This window comes from Colletotrichum lupini, chromosome 10 (genome assembly GCF_023278565.1).
Source record: "Colletotrichum lupini chromosome 10, complete sequence".
Taxonomy (NCBI): Eukaryota; Fungi; Ascomycota; class Sordariomycetes; order Glomerellales; family Glomerellaceae; genus Colletotrichum; species Colletotrichum lupini.
In genome coordinates this window covers 3,360,493-3,380,228 of record NC_064673.1, presented here as the reverse complement: position 1 = coordinate 3,380,228, position 19,736 = coordinate 3,360,493, and the positions used below count along the sequence as shown (strand labels likewise).

Here is a 19,736-nt window from a genome sequence, read left to right as displayed (position 1 = left end):
CGACTATTAATAGGTTAAGAAGGTATTTATATTAATATAATAATAAATATATAGTCGTATAAGCCTATTTTAGTTACTAAACTAGAGGTAATAGCTCGTAATATTATTAAGAACTATAAGAGAGCGTATATATTATATATTACTATTATAAGAAGTATTGCGGGGGTAATAGAGACTAAACTATAAGGGGGTTTATTATTAAAACTTTAATTAAAAATAGAGATATTTAATGAGTAGTTAGTAAAGGGACCGTAGTTATATAGCGGGGTAGAACACTTTATTAACTTAGTTCTAAGTATTAAATTATTATATAGTTTTATTTATTTATTAAGCGAGAAATAACTTAATAAGCTTTGCGCGTATATTACTAAGAACTTAGCGAACGGTTATATTATATTTTTAGTTAATAAGGCTAGGGTACTTATCCTCTTTATATTAAAAAAGGATAGTACGCTACGCCTCTATATAAACTACCGCGGGCTAAATAAAATAACTATAAAAAATCAATACTTACTACTACTTATCAATAAGCTCTTAAATAGGCTTTATAGAGCGAAGTAGATTTTAAAAATAAATATTAAGAATACTTATTATTATATCCAAATTAAAAAAGAAAACCGATAGAAAATAGCGTTCCAGAGCCGATACGGTTATTTTAAATATATTATTATATTTTTTAAGCTAATAAACGTACCCGTAACGTTCTAAGTATATATTTACTAAGCGCTCGCCGACTTACTAAATACTTATTATATAATATATATAAACGATCTAATAATCTATTTAATAATAAAAGAGTAGTATATAGAGAATATTAAAAAAGTCCTTTAACGTTTACGTTTATATAGGCTTTTTATTAAATTATTAAAGTGCTCGTTTTATTAAAAAAGGGTCGAGTTCTTAAGTTATATTATTATATTAAAAAGAATCGAGATTAACTTATTATAAGTACGAACGATCGCTAATTAAAAAGCGCTAGAGTTTATTAGGGATATTTAAGTAGTCTTAGGGTTCTATAACTTTTATTAGAAGTTTATTATTAAATACTTAGGTATTATTATATTAATAATAGTATTACTAAAAATAAAAAAAGGGTAAATAAGGGATTTTTAGTAAATTAAAGAAGTAAACGAGGCGTTTAATTAGCTAAAGGTCGTTTTTATTTTAGTAACTATACTTACGTATTAAAACTTATAATATATTATATAAATAAAAACCGACGTTTTGGTTAAAGCTATTATAATAATCTTATTATAATAAGCTAATAGAGAATAGTAACCCGTTACTTATTAGTTATAAAAGCTTATAAATACGGAGTAGTAATAGGCTACGGGCTAATAAGAACTACTTATTATAATAAAAGGGCTAGAGTACTAGGCTTATTATCTCTAGGGCCTTTTATAAAAGTTTATAGTCTTAATAAATTACTAAGTACTTAAGGGAGTAATTAGCGCACTAGCGCGGGACCTTTAGGGAAGGCTCGCGAGGTAAGTATATAAACTATTAATATTTAACTTTAACTTAGAATACTAGCTAAGGAAAACGAACCTAGTAAACGGTCTATTTAAAAAGCTAGACTATATAAAGGGGGAAGTGCTTTATAAAAACGTTTTTTTTATATTAATTTAAAAGCTACGTCTTATTAATAAACTACTACCTGATATTTAGTAAAAGATAATTAGCCTAAAAGGATAAAATAATATTACTAAGGTATATATTTAAGTAATTAAGGCCTCCCTTTGCGATCCCGGCTAGATATCGGCTAGCTCTAGGGATAGGGAATCCTCTCCCCTATATTAATAATATATTATAAAGCGTATTAATAAAATAATAATAATTATTATTATAACGACTCGAGGTAAAAAAGTAAGAGAGTTATTAATAAACGCTCGTTAATAATTTAATAAAAATAAAAAGGAGTTAAATAGAGCTAGGGTTATTATATTAAAATAATATATCTTATACCCTATTATAAAAGAGCTTATAAGAAGTAAAACGGTATTCGTTTCTTATCTTTTATTAAAAATTAAGGAGCTTATTAAAGGATTATAAGCTAAAAACGAGTTTTATATATTATAATTAGCGAGAGTTCGTACTACGGCTAGCGAGCTAAGAGTATATTTACTTAATAAATAGGGTATATTATTTTTTAAAAAAAGACTTATTATTTTTTAAGTAAAGTCTCTTTAAATAGAGATCCTTTATTAATATTATAATAACTATAAAATAGGTTATATAAGAGCTACGAAAACTCTCGAGTTAATTTAAAAAAAGTTTTATTAAGAAAATATCTAACGAAATATCTAAGAATATATTAAGAACTATAAATATTATTTAAGAGTTATAACCCTAAGACATAAGCCGTATGGGTAGCTATAGTTATTATTACTACCCTTATATTTATTTTAAAAAATATTTATAGACTTTATTATAGGGCTATTACTAAGCGTTCGTAATAATAGTATAAAATACGATAATATCTTAATTATTATCTATTATATAATAAAGTTTATAAAGTTCTTACTTATTATTAAAATACTTAACGTAATATAAATAATAAGTATCCTATATTAAGAAGTCGAATATAAGTTTAATACGCTTAAAAGTATTATTATAAATAAAAATAAGCTTTTTATAAGCGCATTTTAAAAAGAGTTCGCTAAAGAACGGGTAATATATTACTAACTATTTATTATATATTATTTATAAACGGATAGCTAAACGGAGCGAACTTATTAAATATTAAAAAAGTATTTAAAGATTTATACCGAGGGCTCGCTAAATAAGTAAGTAGTATAGTTAAAAGAGGCCGAGTTGATATATAATAATAATTAATACTTTATTATAAAAGTATTTTTATATATAGTACTATACGGCTACTACCCTAAGTACGTTAAATATATACTTAATTATAAGGCTATAGTTTAGGGAGTTTAAGAAAGGGTTTAAAAAATTAAAGAAATTAGGGCCTAGGCTACGCGAGCGTAAGTATAAGTTTTTAAAAGCTAAGTAGCTTATTATAATAAAAGATATACCCTAAAAGAGTTTAATTATAAAGAGGTCGTTAGCTTATTAATAAAGAATATATAATTTAAAAATAATAAACTAGCGCTAAGATATATTAAAATAGTAATAGCTAAAAGGGTAGAGAAATAGGCTTATTAAGTATATTTACTAGAGTAGTATTAGAGAATATATAATATTTTCTTAGTTTTTTAGCTTAAGTTATAAGGAAATTATTAAATAGTTAGTAACTAAATAGTAAATCTCTCGGAGTTAGAGGATAAGTAAGACGTTTAAAAAGTTAAAAGAATCGTTATAATATAAAGCGAGAGAGGAAACTTATAATATTTTATTAAATAAGCTAGGTAGCTTATTAAGTATAATATATAGGAGCTTATTAAGTATTTTAAAAAGGTAGTAGAAGTAGTTAATAAATTCGAACGCTATAAGAAAAGGGTATATATAAAATAGGATAATAAACGTTAAGTTCGTAATAAAAAGTTACTAAAAATAAGTTAATTAATAATATATTATAGAACCCTTTTTATTTAGCTTAGCGTAATCCTTAAGAAAAAGATATAGTATTATAACCCTTAATAATATGTTACTAAGAGATTATTAAAATTTAGTTATAAAAGGGGAGTAACTTATATAATACTAGCGGTAGTAATAGCGGCTTTAGTATATATTTCTAAAGCTTAATAATTAGTAATAGTAATCCGCTTAGTAAATAAAAAGTGGAGAGGCTTTATATACGTACTTAGCTAACTATTTAGAATAAGGCCGTTAACTTTATTAATATTATAATAAGTAAGAGGGAGGTAGTTAAAGTTACGTAAAGTATTATATATATTAATAATAATAGTTCGCAGAGCGTTCGCTACTTAATTACTATTAGAAGCTATAATAAGAAGTATAACGGGAGCTATAATAAGAGGTATAACGGGAGGTATAATAAGAGCTATAATAAGAGGTATAATAAGAGCTATAATAAGAAGCATAACGAGAGCTATAATAAGAGGCGGGGTAAAAAGTAAAGTAGGGGCCGTAACGCTATTATTATTAGTAACGGGTCGGGGACGGGGGATATTATCTAAAATAACGCTCTTATAATCCTAGTTAAGCTAAGGGACCTTAGTAATATTAATATTTATAAAGAACTTATTAATATTAAACTACTTATTATAACCCGCGGCTTTAATTTTAATATAAGTAATAGCCTTGTTAAGCTATTATAGAGCTTTTACTTAGAGCGGGAGGAGTATAATACTAGCTTTATTAAGATTTAAAGTAATATAACTAAGGGCTAGGGCACCCTTATTTATATTAAAAAGAGCGTTATAAATAGGGGTTAGTAAATTATTAACATTAAGGTAGTAGTACTTATTATAATATTAAAAAAGAGAATTCTCTAAATCGTTACTAAGCTCTTTAAATTTAATATCCTCGCACTAGGACTTATTAAATTTAAATTTAAAATCGTCCCGCTCGTTATTATTATTAAAAATATAATTAGTAATAAGAGCACGCTTCTTAATAAAAGTCCGAGTCTTAGGATTATAAGAAATAGGGGTAGTACTATATATAGTAATAGTATAAATAGGTACTTTATTTATTAAGAACTTAGCGACGCGTTTATAAAAAATAAAGAAAATAAAAAACTTTTAAATATACATAATAATAACGCCCTCAAGAGTCTCTTTATAGTACTAAACTAGAGCGTCGAGGTTATTTTATAGAGCGGTTATATAGCTATTATTATAAAAATAAGCTAATTAGAAGTAACTAAAATAGAAAATAATCTTAGTCTTATTATTAATATTAAGGATACTAGCTTAAGAAAAGAAATCTAAGTTAGTAAAAAGAAAATTCGCTAAACGATTACTAACGACTTATTATAATTAAGATTAATAAGTTTAAATACTCGTAATTAGTAGCGAGCTCTTAGAGAGTAGCTTATTTAAGGTAGACTTTTTTTACTTTATTACTTATTAATAAGTTAATAATATAAGTAGTAACTTTTTTTTATATACTAATAGTATAATTAAAAGTATAGAGAACGCGGCTGCGCTTATAAGAATTAAGGCTACCCTATTCCTTAGTATTATAAAACTTTATAAAAGTATTTTAAATAAACTAAGTAGCGCTATATAGCTCCTCGGGAACTTAAGAGATATTGTTAGTTAATATTTTAGTAACGGATTAGCAAGGACTCGACGACTTATAATAAAATACTTCTTTTTATTAATTTAATAAATAATATACTTAGTAACGTGAGCGCTAGTAATATAGACGAGCTTATTAATATTATAATATAAGCTAACTAAGTAGCGTATATAAAGAGCACTACTATAGAGACCGCAAAAGCCCTTTTTAAAATTATACTTTATATTAAATATATCCTAAATACGCAAAATAGTAAATATTTCGGTAGATACTTAGTAATAGTATAGTAAGAGAGTCATTTGCGATGATGCCAGCCATCCTTGTAGAGAGAATCACTATATCTGCTGAACGTGTGTCTTTGTTCACTATCTGACTCATGGCGAAAGATAAGGAACCGCTACGATATCTTTACTCTTACCTTTGACACGTCTGTCCGCCGTATCTAGTTGGAGTTGAGAAAATAGGGGGAAAAGTCCAAGCCACGTTTGGCATCCGACTTTCAAGCAAGGCCATGCTTGCTCATGTCATATTATCGGCCCTTGAGAGGTCCAAAAGCCCAAGGAAGAGGTTCGGGAACGACACTGCTTGCTACTCGGAACCCCATAGCTTCCGCTCGGAACGCACCCCGCATTTTCTGCAAGCCATCCCGACGTTCCGTGCGGGGGTCATACTCTTGGCTGCATCTGCAAAGCGACCTGGGGGTGGGGAACGCGGGGAATTAGTGTACTTTGTAATAAACCAGTTCCGAGAGGTCTGTTTCCAGATGGCGTTTTGCCAGGAAGGACAGTACCGACGGGACCCGGCAGGAAAGCTTCTGAGACTCAGAGAGCGGCTCTGAAGCCGGGTAAGCACGGCGAGCTGGGTCTGTCCGTATATCATGGAGGTGGTGGTTAGCTAGCGAGTTCGAGTAATGAATCAGATTTACAACACAATTCATCGTCTACAACACGTTGAAGCACAGAAACATCTCAATTCGACGCCATGGCCATCTCAACTGCCGTCTTTGCTTTGAAGCAAAGAATATTCGACCACGCTCTGCAGTCGACTGCCATCTCAATTCTCCTCCTACCCCTCATCTACGTCATTGCAAATGAATTCATTCGCTCCAAGGCCAGGATAGCAAAACTAGACGGTCCTGGAGGGCTGCCACTCATCGGCAACCTGTGGGATATCCGGGTCAACGCGGCTGAGCAGTACCGTAAATGGGCCAAGAAGTTTGGCTCTGTCTACCAGATCCAACTAGGCAATGTTCCTGTTGTTGTCGTGAACTCTGCTTCTGCGGCCAGGGCTCTCTTCGGACAGAATGCTCAGGCACTCAGTTCTCGCCCAGAGTTTTACACTTTCCACAAGGTATGTAAGCAGATGATGACATAGCATGGTGTTTTAGACCAATATCTTGGCAATGAGGCTGACTGAAGGACTTCAGGTTCTCTCAGATACGGCTGGAACGACCATCGGTACATCTCCCTACAGCGACTCTCTTAAGCGTCGCCGCAAAGGCGCTGCTTCAGCCTTGAACCGACCCTCAGTAGCCACCTATGTGCCGCATCTCGATGTCGAATCGCGAGACTTCATTAAGGAGCTTTACGAATATGGAAAGGCTGGACAGGCTCCCGTTGATCCCATGCCAATGATTCAACGCCTATCATTGTCCCTTGCCTTGACTTTAAACTGGGGTACTCGCATGAGCAGTCAGAAGGACAACCTCTTCAAGGAGATCACTCACGTCGAAGAGGAGATTAGCCGCTTCCGTTCAACTACGGGCAACCTTCAGGACTACATCCCTCTCCTGCGCATTAACCCCATCAACATGCACTCCGCCAAGGCACGAGAGATGCGCAGCAGACGCGATGTCTACTTGACCGCCCTGAACAGAGGTCTGGATGAGCGCATGGCGAACGGCACTCACAAGCCCTGTATCCAGGCCAACGTCATCATGGATAAGGATGCGAAGCTGAACCAGGCGGAGCTGACCTCCATCAGCTTGACAATGCTATCAGGAGGACTCGACACCATCACGACCCAGGTGGCTTGGTTCATCGCCATGCTTTCTCAGCGCCCAGACATCCAAGACAAGGCTGCGGCCGCAATTAGAGAATTCTACAGCGAGAAGCAACCTCTCTGCGACGCCGAGGACGACCAACAGTGCAAGTACATCGTAGCCTTGGTGCGAGAATCCTTGAGATACTACACTGTCCTTCGCCTTGCTCTTCCCCGAGCTTCGGTTCGTGATGTTCCTTACGGACAGACCGTCATCCCCAAAGGATCAGTCATCTTCCTCAACGCGTGGGCTTGCAACATGGGTAAGACATATACTTCACCTTGAGCCTCAATTTTCAAGTACTCCACTAACACCCCATAGACTCTGAAGTGTGGACCGACCCCGAGGTCTTCCGCCCCGAGCGGTGGTTCGAGCAACCTGACGCGCCGTTGTTCACATACGGCGTCGGCTACCGCATGTGCGCTGGCTCTTTGTTGGCCAACCGCGAGCTCTACCTAGTCTACATGAGACTTCTCAACAGCTTCAAGATTGAGAAGCACGACGATGTGGACCACCATCCCGTCTCTGGCAACGCCGATCCTACTTCCCTTGTAGCGATGCCTAGGCCGTACAAGGCGAGATTTGTGCCTCGCGATACTAGCACATTGAGTGATGTGCTGAAGGCGACCGAAGAGAAGGTGTAATGGGTGCACTTTTGGATAGTTGATGGGCGATGGTGTAGATGAAAGTACTTGATGTAAATTGGAGGAGAGGAGGTTGGAGGAGGTGAGCTTGACAGGAAGTTTCCCATTAGATAGGGGATGAATACCAAATGAAAGATTTCGTTCAGGATCAAGATACATTTTTACATCCCCAGCATCCTGATTGTGAGCGAAGGACGACTTGATTAAGTTAAGGACGCTTTACCATACACATGAAGACCCCGAAATTCCAAGGCTCAATGCTTTCGTTCCTTGCTGTCCTGCTCACTGATAATGCAATCTTGCGACCCATTTTTGCCAGAGGTTGCGACGAGTAGCCGTAATTTTACATTCACAAAGACTTGTGCTGAAAAATGTCCTTGGTCGATTCCATAAGAGCAGTCTAAATCAAACCCCAAAAGTGACGTGAAATCTCCTCCTCTCCAGACAATGGTTGCTGCTGCTCGTTGCCACCCACGCAGTCCTGCATCCCATTTGCCCATATATCCTCCGTCTGCCCAAACGCGTCGAAGAGGAACATCAAGTCGTTGCTGAGAGCAAATGCATCTGGAGCTCCAGCACCGAACTCTGCACTCATACCCGTGGGTTGTACCGATGGCATCGGGGCAAACTCCGAGTCCAAACCAACAGCCGACGTGGGATTTTCTTCCTCAATCACAGTGTCCATGGGGTGAGAAGAACTGGAGATGATGTTCAAAGATTGTTGCGCGCCTGCATCAGCACGTCGGCCACCAGCGATTTCATCACCGCGGAGCCCGATGCGATGAGCTAGGGGCAAGAGACCCCGTATGCTCTTCCAAAGTCTGCGACTGGCTGTTCCCTGGCGAGAGAAACACTTGACGAGCTCCACCGCGGCGAGGAAGCTGTCTCTGCATGGTTCGGCAAATATTCTGGTGCCATGACAGACGGCAAGAAAGATGACCGCCAGAGAACTCAACAGGAAATAGTTGAACGCACTCTGCTGCCGTTCGTAGATATCGCTCGTTTCGCTCAGATGAACCAAGACGGATATACTATCGATAGCAATATCCACGACAAGACGTGCCTTCTCGACATCAGCTTCGATGCTTGCAGAGCTGATGACATGATGTCGGTGTATCAGAGTTCTTATGTGATTTCCCCGCAGGTACAAGAGGGCTCGTAGCCGGCGGATGGATCGGGGCTGAGCTGTCGGTATACTGCCATGTTGCGGATGTCGTAGTTGAAGATCAGGGGGTATTGAGTTGAGCCAAGTTTGCGCTGTAAAGTCAAGGAACGCAACCGTGTCTTTTGGAATAGACTGAGATGGTGCGCTGAATGGAGGCAGAGCGTCCCATACCTTGGAGCATAAACACCCGTAACCTATCAAACAACGAAGGTACTGGAAATCTTCAGACTGGAACTCAGGTTAGCGAAGTAGCTTCTTACGAGATTGTAGGGTTACTCACTGGCTCAGGCAAGTTTGGATCGATATCTCGGTCAAACAGGGCAAATGATAGACTGGTTCCGAAACTCCAGCGACGATCCAATACATAAACGCACCAGAACACCCGCACTGCTAGACTCCGCGTCTTTGGGTCTGGAAAATTGTCTGTGAGACTCAGATTCTGATGTAAGCCCATCTCCAGAGATGCTCGCGCTGCGATGCCAATGTTTCTCCATGCGAGTAACTCCTCGTCTGAGAAGAAGTAGTAGATACTCTTTCATAGTGTCAGCCGCTTCGACTACCAAAATCACGGGTCTGTCGGACTTACAATCATAGCCATTATTTGAATGACTTTGAGGTCAGCCTCCGCATCGAGCGTAAGCTGGTAGATCAGATGTTTGACAGGTTCAACCAGCTTGCTGCTTGATAAGTTCTTGCCATGCGCCTCGACCACCATGCTTATGGCTATAGCTACTTTTGCGAGTATGACATCTTTGATGTCTACACTCCCGCCTGTCATGGTGCCAGGTGCCATGCAATCTGTATTTGCTTCCACGTACGCACGAATATCTGCTGCTTTCGAAATCATCTCACGCGTGTCGATAAAGGGGTAGACTATCTCAACCTCTTCCTCAAAAACTTCAAGAAGTCTCACGAATTCCTCAAGTGGCATAGTGAGAAGGATATCTGTTCCAGGTGCCCACCGCGGGGGTTCAGATTGTTCGGGGGTCGGGTATCGGGTCGGTGCAAGAGACTCGCTGACCGCTGCCGTGACCGGATCCTGGGCTGAGATCCCCATCCTCGTTAATGACGTTTCGGCAACCTTGAGACTAAACGCTGATCTGGTGGGTCCCACAAATTGTGGTTGCTTCGGTTCTTGTTCTCCCTGTACAGAAGAGTTGTCGTGAAGAGACATTTGTTGCTGGGATCCTGGGGAAGCTGACATTCCCTGACGGCTCTTGTCCGAGGCCAGCTTTCCTACGGTATTTGCGAGGGTAGCCACCTGCTCTCTGAGCATGGAGAGCTCGCTCCGGAGATCAGTACTTGGCTGGCTGTTGGGTGCGAATCAGCACTTAAAACAAGGCATTTCAAGCATACTTGAACAAGAGGGCGTACTGACCTATTTTGCCTCGACTTTCTCCTACTTCTGACCCTTTCCCTGACACCAGTCGCGCCATCTTGCGAAGGAGCTGGGCCGAAGGTGCATGAAACGCCGCCTGACATGCATCTCTGGCATTCTTCCTCATTTTCTAATCTGATGCACTTGAGTTTCCGTTTCTTGCACTCGGTGCTATTTCATGGTGAGCTTCCACTTATGAAATCCCGAGACTTGGTTTCACTCACCAAGCAGCGGCTGCATATTTGGCACGCTTAGACCTCGTGGGATGTGTCGAGCCAGCCACCGACCTCCTGCGCGCCCCCGATGTTGCCGTGGGAGACTGCGCTTCTTCATTACCTGACAGGTCAAAGTCCTCGTCTTCTACTGTCATCTTGAAGAGTTTGTGGAGTGCGAGACGAGTCGCAGAAACGACAGAATATCTGGCCAGGAGGTTGGCCACCGTTAGAGTTCAAAGAAGTTGCGCTGCACCGCGACTCGACAGGCTGGGGAAGAGTGGGGGTTAAGTACGAAGTGTGCTACCCCCGAATACCGACTGGGATCCGGCCTCCGGCACATTTCCCCGCATGTGCTATCCGCACCCGCCTTGCTTCGTGGGGTTTGATGAGCCACCAATATTGCAGCAATTACTCAGTGATATCCTCCGTCTGTTGTGCGCGACTTCAGAGACTTTAGAGACTTAGGAAATTTTGTTTTTCAATTAGAATAATTGAATAGGCGTGTATGAATTGGACAGCGAGTTTGGGCTGAGGGGCTCACAGTTACTTTACACTGTTGCACACCACAATACTTACTCCAGTGGTTTCACTCACCTATCGAGCTGCCACGGAACGGTTCCGAAGTCATACGCTGCAGGCTACCAATCGCATTTGGTCTTGGTTCTTCACAACGACGCAATTTCTATAACTTCAGGACTTTAAGCCACAATTGAGATATTACGTAAATTCCTCAACAACTGTGATCAGCTATAATGAGCTCAATTGAGTAAACTCAAAGCGTGTCGCAAGAACGGAAAATCGAGCAATGTCTAGTCTAATCCCATCAACAGGTCAAGATTACCTGATCCAAAAAGCCGGTTTCAAAGTCGCTGATCGAGACTCATACTCGGAACTTCTGTGGCCCAGGGGCACGTTTAGAAAAGGACGCAGTAATAATAGATGAGTGAAACTCTTAAATTGAGCGAAATGCAACGCACGCCTCAGATTTGTTCCAAAGGCGGTGGATTTCTACCTGACGTGAAGATGCATCCTCTTGGGGAGGAAGAAAATGTAACAAACCACAGAAGTGAATTGAAACATAAAAGCTATGCAATTGATGAAGAGCCTCAACATAGCTGCCTGGGATCCAGCTTTTATGGACACCACGTCTGTAGCACAGAGCCTGTAAGTAGCGCCATATCATTCAACGACCACGACACCTGTCCTAACTGTTCCCTCTCCAGCGCAAACCGTGCCAAGTCTTCAGGTGATGAGAAAATCTACGTCTGACTCAGGGTTCTGGTCCCCTCGTAATGCTGTACTTGTTGTCATAGATCTTGCGTTGTTCAAGTTCGGCCACCGTGAGTAGATTATCGCCTTTCCCACCGTTAAAAGTGTAGAGAAGACAGCCGACTTGGGTTGCACCGCCAACACCGCCGTTGTTGCCTGAACATTGCGCAAGATTAGCTCAGTGCCAGATATTGTAGCGATTGATTTCGACTTTGCTCGTTTGCTTAAGACGGTTGAAATCCAATAGCGTCTAGCCTGAGTTGACTTACACTTCTTGAAATTGTCATTCATGATGGATGCACAGGACGGCTTTCCGTCTTTGCTAAGCAAAGGATCATCGACCCTCTGCGCACCGAACGCGGTCCTGCAGCCAGCCACCCACTGAACGTAAAAGTCGTAGTTGATTTTCCAGCTATCCTTCCACCTGTAGCGTGACCTGAAAACAATCGGGTAATGGTTTTCCGCTGGGTCATGGTACGTCGTGAAGATGCGCTTGCCCTGGTCGCTGGCGCAGAAATCCAATGAAGCTTCCCATTGCATGCTGGGGTTGATATCGGCGTGGCCAGGGAAGTCGGCTTCGTTGTGACATTGGACTTCGTGGGCTGCCCAGGGCTGTTTCTCTCTGCCTTGCTCATCAAGAGATCTCGGATCAATGGTCGTATCAATTGGGACTGCGTGGGCTATGGCTAGGCCTACGGCCATGGCGCAAATGATCAGGGGGAGAGTAGAGCCGTACATTGTGTTATTACATCCAAAAGGGTGTACCGATTCGAGGGATTAGAATATGGAAGAGAGCGTGTTCTCGATGAAGCATGAAACTAAGACTGATTCCAATGGGTCGTCAGTCTTGTTTATGAGTCTTTCCTCTGCCCATCTAGATGGCTGGATCAGTGGTAGCACGAAAAGATCATACAAAGAAAAATGGGACCAGAGTCACCAGACCACTCTGCTGTCAGTGTCATTCAGAAATTGTTTGCAAGGACGCCGCGGCGAGGTCGGTGCTCACGATCATTCAATGACGCATAGAGACAAAGAGCTCAATTGGTCGCATCAACCGGTTTTGGCACTTTAAATTCAGAAGTTTCCATTTTCTTCGCTCCCTCGAATCTCAGCCGCCGTACTGAATCTCGTATCGAGCAAGCAATCATGGAATGATAACGCTCGGGAGTCAGGACATCTATGAGTGTGACCTCAAGCATAAGTTCAAGAAGTAATGACAAGCATTCAACCTTCGAATACGAGATCGTATTGTGTTTGTAGTGATGTGATAGCTCCATCAGAACTAAGGCACTTTCTCTCAACTTCCTGGCACGGCACAAGTATGCAAGCAACCATTTCTGCGCCTCCCAGTATTCAGTACAAATTCAGCTCCGGAGTTAGCCCTTGCGATGACGTTGATTTTCGTTGCAGTTCATTCACGGTAGGTACACAGGGAGTCGTTGGTTGAATTGAAGGGACGTGTGAGCATCACAATACCAACATCTACTGGATCGCAAGGGTCTATGTCGCAAGTACCAACAAATGGCTTCAAAAACAGCAAACCCGGCAATAATTAACAACCAACATTGGTTTTCTCACAATTCCTCTATTCCATCTGTTTGAATCAAAGCCCGGGCCGTACATCTCGAGCACCTAATGGCAGGCGGTCAAATCTGCGTTCAAAGCTCCCAGATCAGCCCCTGCCAAGGGACCGAATCGCATCCATGCCGATCGATCATCCGTTCTTTGGGCCCATGAGTCCACCCTCTGCTTCTAAGTCTAAGAACGATGGTCTAGGCAGAATGCTGCTGTTACATCAGCCCGATGGGGAGAATGGAGCTGAAGCGACGGAAGCCGCGCGGAATGAGGCGACGTTCATGCTGTTCCCGTCCCGCATACCCATGCGTCCGTAGACTGACCATGTGCAGCCACGCGAGATGCACATGTGCATGGATGCAACAGAACGAACAGGCATCTAGTGCGAATCATTGCGAGTTGCAGATCAGGAGAGGAAGCTACCTACAGAGTACAGAGTACAACAGTTCCTGAGCGGCTCAAGTCGGGAAGACTCCAATGTGGACTATGTCAAATGCCACTCGCTGATATTTACCATGCACAAGCACGAGTACGCAAACCGGTCGAGTAAGCCCGAGTCCTGTAAGAAGAGTGAATTCTTTAGAATCTTTTGGATTTGAAGACAACATTTTGCGCACAGAAAGTTCTGGGAAACGTTAGACTGATCACGTCTTGCCGTTCTCATCTATCGTCATCGACCAGCTTTCTTCGTCTGGTCAACGCGTGGGCCGGCGGGAGAATTGCTGTTTTGGAGAGCTGCTAGACTCTTGGCTTTGATCAGGTATTCTGCCCACCTCGGCACGCTTGACTGTCGTGAAGACAACGAGCACTAACGTCAATTTCGGGAGGTTGCATTCCCTCATTGTTAGGTAGCTGGCTCAAGAGGACTCCAACAGCAGACCCGAGAGAAAGGAACCCGGATGGACCAACGCAACAATTGGAGACTGAAGTCTTGGCTGATAGGGTATGATTGTGAATACGAAAGTGCCTTCGAAAACAAAACGAGAATCATGGATGTTGGATGACTTGTGGAGGTGGAGACATCGAATCGGCTGTAGGCTTGGTGATGTTGGTCCAAAGTAATGGTTCTGGTCTCCTGCCATTTCAAGTCTAGCGAGGCTTGGACAGTTAAAGCGGGGGAGATAGTGAGGATGTCGGGTCAGTCATTACGAATCGAGCGAGCGAGAAGTTGCCCTCTTTTAATCGCAGGGAAGCAGCTCAAGGGAAGCAATCGGGGCAGTGGCAATCTAGCAGCACCAATGGTTAACTACATGGGAAATAGTCAAGACTCAAATGCGTAACGATCATATGCTGACAGTTCTGACAGCTTGTTTGACTGTCTCGTAGGTATTCTTAGTCAGACCAGTGGGTAAAGTCTTCCTCGCCTGTGCGCTTCAGCTGTCGATTCAGTCATTCTTATTCAGGCTCTGTCGATTCAACCCAACGCTCCCTAGCCTCGTTCCCAGCCCGTCATTCCATGCAGCTATCAAACGGGTAAACATTGCATTGCTGACCCGAGTCCGAGTAAGAAAATGGCAATTATGGATGGAGGTGAGGCAAAAGAGCCGATGGAAGCCAATTTGGAGGTGGAGATTTGGGGAACCATTCACACTGGGGCTTGATACGATCCCTGTTGACTTTGCAGATGCAGGCGCCAGAAGGTACCTGAAGGGGAAATAAACTCTTTTAACTTTTAGATAGAGTTCGGGTGTCGTCGCTTATTCCCACCGACCTTCTATCCGTAGACGGCAGTCGACGATCAAAGAAAGTTAATACGGCTTACCTCTGACTAAAACTTTTGCGCGCTTCCTGGTAATCTCCCACGCGCTGTGACCTAAACATTTTGTCTCGAAAGCCGTTCTACGACAGGGAAACCATCGCGCCCCATGTTAGGAAAAGTAAGGCCGTCGACGGCTAGCTCTGGCCTTCTATCGTATCTAACTTCTTTACTAGACAAGGCAGCCTCACTATTTAACTCTATCGTTTTATATTACTAAAGGATTGCCGTAGTATATATAGACGCTACCCTGCCCTCGAATTCCGCACTATTTAACCTTAACCCTTTTTATAAGTTACCTATCCTTTCTTTTATTCTACCCTCTCCCTTATTAAGGGATCGCTAGAATCGTAGTTTCGATAGCTTATTAATAAACTAATATTATTATTTAAAAATAAGTAACTTACGCTTATATATAAGTACTAAGAGTCTTATTATTATAAAAATAATAATAAATATACTAAAGTACTTAAAAGAGCTTTTTAATAAACTTTTAATACTATTTAAAGCTATAGTCCTCGAGCTATAAAAAGAAGCCGAGGTACTATATTAATACGGCCCTATTTATCTCGTTAATATTAATAATAGTTTTCTTAGTATAAAATATATTATTAATACTCTATAGCTACGTTACTACTTTTCGTAAATCGTACTTAACGTTAATAAGGATTTTAATATTATTTTTTAGTTTATTTTTTAATTTCTTTATTAAAGCCGTTATTATAAAGTTAGTTTAGTTATTAATATCTTAATAAGCATTTTAACTTAACTTAGAAACTCTTATAATCCTTAAGGAGAGGTTTTTAAAAGACTTATAATTAAACTTTTCGCTTATTATAAACAAAGCTATTATAGTTAAAACTATAGTATTACGAACCTTAATAATAAGTAGTTAGTAATATAATTATCTTTTTCTTATAATAAGCTTAAAAAAGCATCTTAATTTAAGTACTAAGTAAGTATTATATTATTTTATTAAAACTATATTCTTATACTTATGACTTAGAAAGAATTAACTTTCTTTGATAATAAGGTACTTAGGACAAGGCAGCCTGAGAGACAAGACGGACCGGCCGCTTGTTTGCTTGGCAGTTGCCTATCAACATGTCTCTATCCAACCAATAGGTGCTGACGTTCTGTTTGATTCAGGTACTTGGTCCACTTCTATCAGTCTTGGCACCGATGCATCGCACACCAAAAGAACTTTTGCTGTCGCGAGCCTCATCACCGCTTTCATTCTTGTGCCGTCCTGCGCTTCGTGAGGGGAGTCTTCGGACGCCTCGGCCACCCGGGGGCTCTACGCGGGAGCTGTCGTCATGGGCTTGATAGGTCGCATGCAGTTGAGCATGCCCCCAGACCCCAACTCATCCGTAGATCCGGAGTGGAAGCTCAATGTTGGTCGCAACAGAACAGTCAGTCATGACAGTAGATATTCAACTTGAGTTTGACTGCGCTCAATCCCTCCGTTTGGTTGGAACTGCCACTGGCAAGAACAACACGCGTGGGGATGGAAAGACTCCTATCTCTGGATGGCCAAGAGACAACTTGCGACATTTATCGCGCAGACAAGTAATTGCGTACCTCGTATACGCTGCCAGCTCCGAAGGACATCAAGAGAGACCAAAATGAAGCGGCCCAAGGAAAAGGAGGCCATCCCGGAGAAGTAGACTTCCAAGTCCCGCTATTCCTGCGCCGTGACTGCGAAGCTTCCCCGGACCGTTGTCCGCCAAGGCCATACTAATCCCGGGACCTGCCCTTTCGGGATCCCCGCCAAGAGCCTCCAAGAACACTCCAACGGGTGGCCAATTGAGCAGAACTGTCGCCCGGAATTACTCGTTAATTATCGCTCACTGCTACGTCTGTGGATAGTTGGGTACCTCACTTGTACGGAGTGCTCCCCACTGTCCGATGTTACCCTGTCGCCGTTTGTGACTGGCCGGCAACCGTTGCTGTTATTTGCACCGCCCGTCTGTCTTGCATCCGGCAACATGGCCTAGTACATGTTGCGGTGCAGTGAGCCTGGCATGTCTTGGTCGCATCCGACTTTCCCATGGTTGCAATTCCACGAGGAACATTTGCTGAACCAACTCACGTCCCCCTGGTACTGCCGAGACAATGCCCAGATCGATGGACTACAGCAGTCCCAGGCGCGAGCAGGCATCCCGACATGACTGCATATCAAGCTTCCATGACAGGAAGTAATGACTAGCAGACACGATTGGTACTTTGGTTACTATGGTCCGTCCATACTGATGGGTCAGGATATAAATCCAGAACCATGCCCACCTCTCATCGAAACAGTTCGTCTTGATCTCCAAGGGAATCTAGCCTCCAATCCACCTCCCTCGCTCATCTCAGTCCAATCCTCCCTTTCAATTACGCAAAGCACGCTCAGAGTATTTGCATTGGACATCAGGCACCATGGTCCGCGCTTCATCCTACCTCGGCTCCCTTGCCGTCCTCGCCGCCTCGGCGATGGCCAAGGAGATCCAGATGAACGATGCCATCTCGGCTGAGTTCTACGACTCTGGCAAGGTCCACGAACAAGTCATCGCTGCTAAGAAGGTAAGCTCAAAACTCTTAACGAGCACGACAGGAACTGGGACTGATGAAGAACACCAGGCCGAGTTCGCTCGCCAGAGAGAAGCTGGTGCTTACAACAGTGAGGTCTGGCCCGAGCTGGGCTACACCCCCTGTGTAAACGGTTGGGCCGAGGCTGTCGTTGGAGACAGGAACAACACCTTCAGGTGTCACAACGTAAGTTCCCACCAGAAACATGGCTCCTGCCGCGACGTTCGAGTAACACATTCTAGGCCGACTTGTACTCCTTTGTCAGCCACGCTGCCCTCGGTGGACCCCTTGCTGAGGGCTCTTCCTCGTGGGGATGGACCAACGACGATGGTCGTGAGTTCGTCGCCATCGGCCAGTATGAGGGTACCGCTTTCGCCGAGATCCTCTCGGACGGCAAGCTCGTCTACCTCGGCCGCTTGCCCCAATACTCGGCACCCTCCGAGTGGCGCGAGATTCGCTCCTACAAGCACTACATGGTCATTGGCTCCGAGGCCGTTGGCCACGGCATTCAGATCTTCGACATGAAGAAGCTCTTGAACATTGACCCCGCCAACCCCGTTGTCTTTGACGCCAAGGCTGACTTGACCGGTCACTTCAACGCCCTCCTGCCCCTGGGCCGTGCTCACAACGTTGTCATCAACGAGGAGCTCAACTACGGTGTCGCCGTTGGTGCCGCGCCCCGTACCGACCCTCTTTGCGCCGCCGGTCTGAACTTCTTCGACCTGACGGACCCCTCTAACCCCGTCTCTCTGGGTTGCGCCAAGGACGATGGATACGTCCACGACGCTCAGTGCTTGGTCTACCGTGGGCCCGATAAGCGCTACCAGGGCCGTGACATCTGCTACGGCTACAACGAGGATACTCTCACCATCTACGACGTTACCGACAAGGCCAACGTCACTAACATCATCTCCCGCATCTCGTACGAGGGTGCTTCCTACACTCACCAGGGTTGGGTCCTTGATGTGAACAACCAGGAGTTCCTTGTCCTCGACGACGAGCTTGATGAGGTATGTCAAATTGCATCATACTAAATATCAGCAAAAGCTAAACTTTGATCCTACAGGTTCGTGGCAACGGCCCTGGCGGAGACGGATACCCCGTCACTTTCATCTGGGACATCAGAGACCTTGAGAACCCCAAGCAGACCGGAGGTGCGTATCACAAACAACCTACCCCAGCGCACAACGGAAGACTAACAATATTACAGAGTTCAAGCACCCCACCAAGGCCATCGATCACAACCAGTACGTCATCGACAACTACATCTACCAATCCCACTACGGCGCCGGCCTCCGCGTCCTCGATGGCACCTCCATCCCCACCGACCCCACCGGCGCCGGCGTCTGCGAGGCTGCCTACTTCGACATCTACCCCGAGGACGACGACTTCGAGGGCGGCGGCTACGTCGGCTTCGTCGGCACCTGGTCCTCGTACGCCTACTTCCCCTCGGGCTACATCTTCATCAACACCATCGAGCGCGGCGCCTTCGTTGTCAAGCTGACCGGCAAGGACTGCCCCAAGGCCCCCGTCTGCAACGCCGACAACTGCCTGCGCTCGTTCCGCGCCACTTCCGTCCCTGGCCGTCTCGAGGAGTCGCAGGCTTTCTGCAAGTCGTTCCTGAGCAAGCCTGTCAAGGATGCTAGCGTTCTTCCCGCGCACGCGGTGCAGAACTGCGCCAAGGAGGATAAGGTTGCTCAGGCTAGCAGTGCTTGCGCCTGCTTGCCTGCTGCCACCCCCGCTCCTTGAAGCTGGATAATGAAACGGGAGGAGAGAAGTGAAAACGTTGGATGATAATGCGTGATGCGACGTAAATAATTCTTATTACCTAGTTTACCCTCTCAGTTGGTTGCCCACGACTCGTGGCTTCTGAGAGTTTGTTAGCAACAATCGATGAATACATCAACCTGACCTCACACGATATTGAAGTATGCATGCCGTCCGTGAAGCCAC

At 43.1% G+C, this 19,736-nt stretch overlaps 5 protein-coding genes across 5 annotated transcripts; 2 read left to right on the top strand and 3 right to left on the bottom strand.

Moving 5' to 3' along the window:
- Positions 1–6,150: 6,150 nt before the first annotated feature.
- Positions 6,151–7,854, top strand: CLUP02_18154 (cytochrome P450; the record flags this gene model as incomplete). Its single annotated transcript, XM_049297057.1, has 3 exons — positions 6,151–6,519; positions 6,596–7,472; positions 7,532–7,854. The coding sequence occupies 3 exons, from the start codon at positions 6,151–6,153 to the stop codon at positions 7,852–7,854; spliced, it is 1,569 nt and encodes a 522-aa protein (XP_049138281.1).
- Positions 7,855–8,254: 400 nt separating this feature from the next.
- CLUP02_18153 (fungal specific transcription factor) lies at positions 8,255–10,767 on the bottom strand (the record flags this gene model as incomplete). The annotated part of the gene is made up of 5 exons (XM_049297056.1): positions 8,255–9,247; positions 9,300–9,551; positions 9,606–10,329; positions 10,398–10,568; positions 10,622–10,767. The coding sequence occupies 5 exons, from the start codon at positions 10,765–10,767 to the stop codon at positions 8,255–8,257; spliced, it is 2,286 nt and encodes a 761-aa protein (XP_049138280.1).
- A 1,115-nt stretch (positions 10,768–11,882) lies between these two features.
- On the bottom strand, positions 11,883–12,619 carry CLUP02_18152 (uncharacterized protein; the record flags this gene model as incomplete). The annotated part of the gene is made up of 2 exons (XM_049297055.1): positions 11,883–12,037; positions 12,151–12,619. 2 exons carry the CDS (start codon positions 12,617–12,619, stop codon positions 11,883–11,885), a joined length of 624 nt encoding a protein of 207 aa, XP_049138279.1.
- A 1,057-nt stretch (positions 12,620–13,676) lies between these two features.
- Positions 13,677–13,835, bottom strand: CLUP02_18151 (uncharacterized protein; the record flags this gene model as incomplete). Its single annotated transcript, XM_049297054.1, has 1 exon — positions 13,677–13,835. One exon carries the CDS (start codon positions 13,833–13,835, stop codon positions 13,677–13,679), a length of 159 nt encoding a protein of 52 aa, XP_049138278.1.
- A 3,798-nt stretch (positions 13,836–17,633) lies between these two features.
- Positions 17,634–19,532, top strand: CLUP02_18150 (uncharacterized protein; the record flags this gene model as incomplete). The annotated part of the gene is made up of 4 exons (XM_049297053.1): positions 17,634–17,969; positions 18,026–18,793; positions 18,850–18,937; positions 18,994–19,532. The coding sequence occupies 4 exons, from the start codon at positions 17,634–17,636 to the stop codon at positions 19,530–19,532; spliced, it is 1,731 nt and encodes a 576-aa protein (XP_049138277.1).
- Positions 19,533–19,736: the final 204 nt, after the last annotated feature.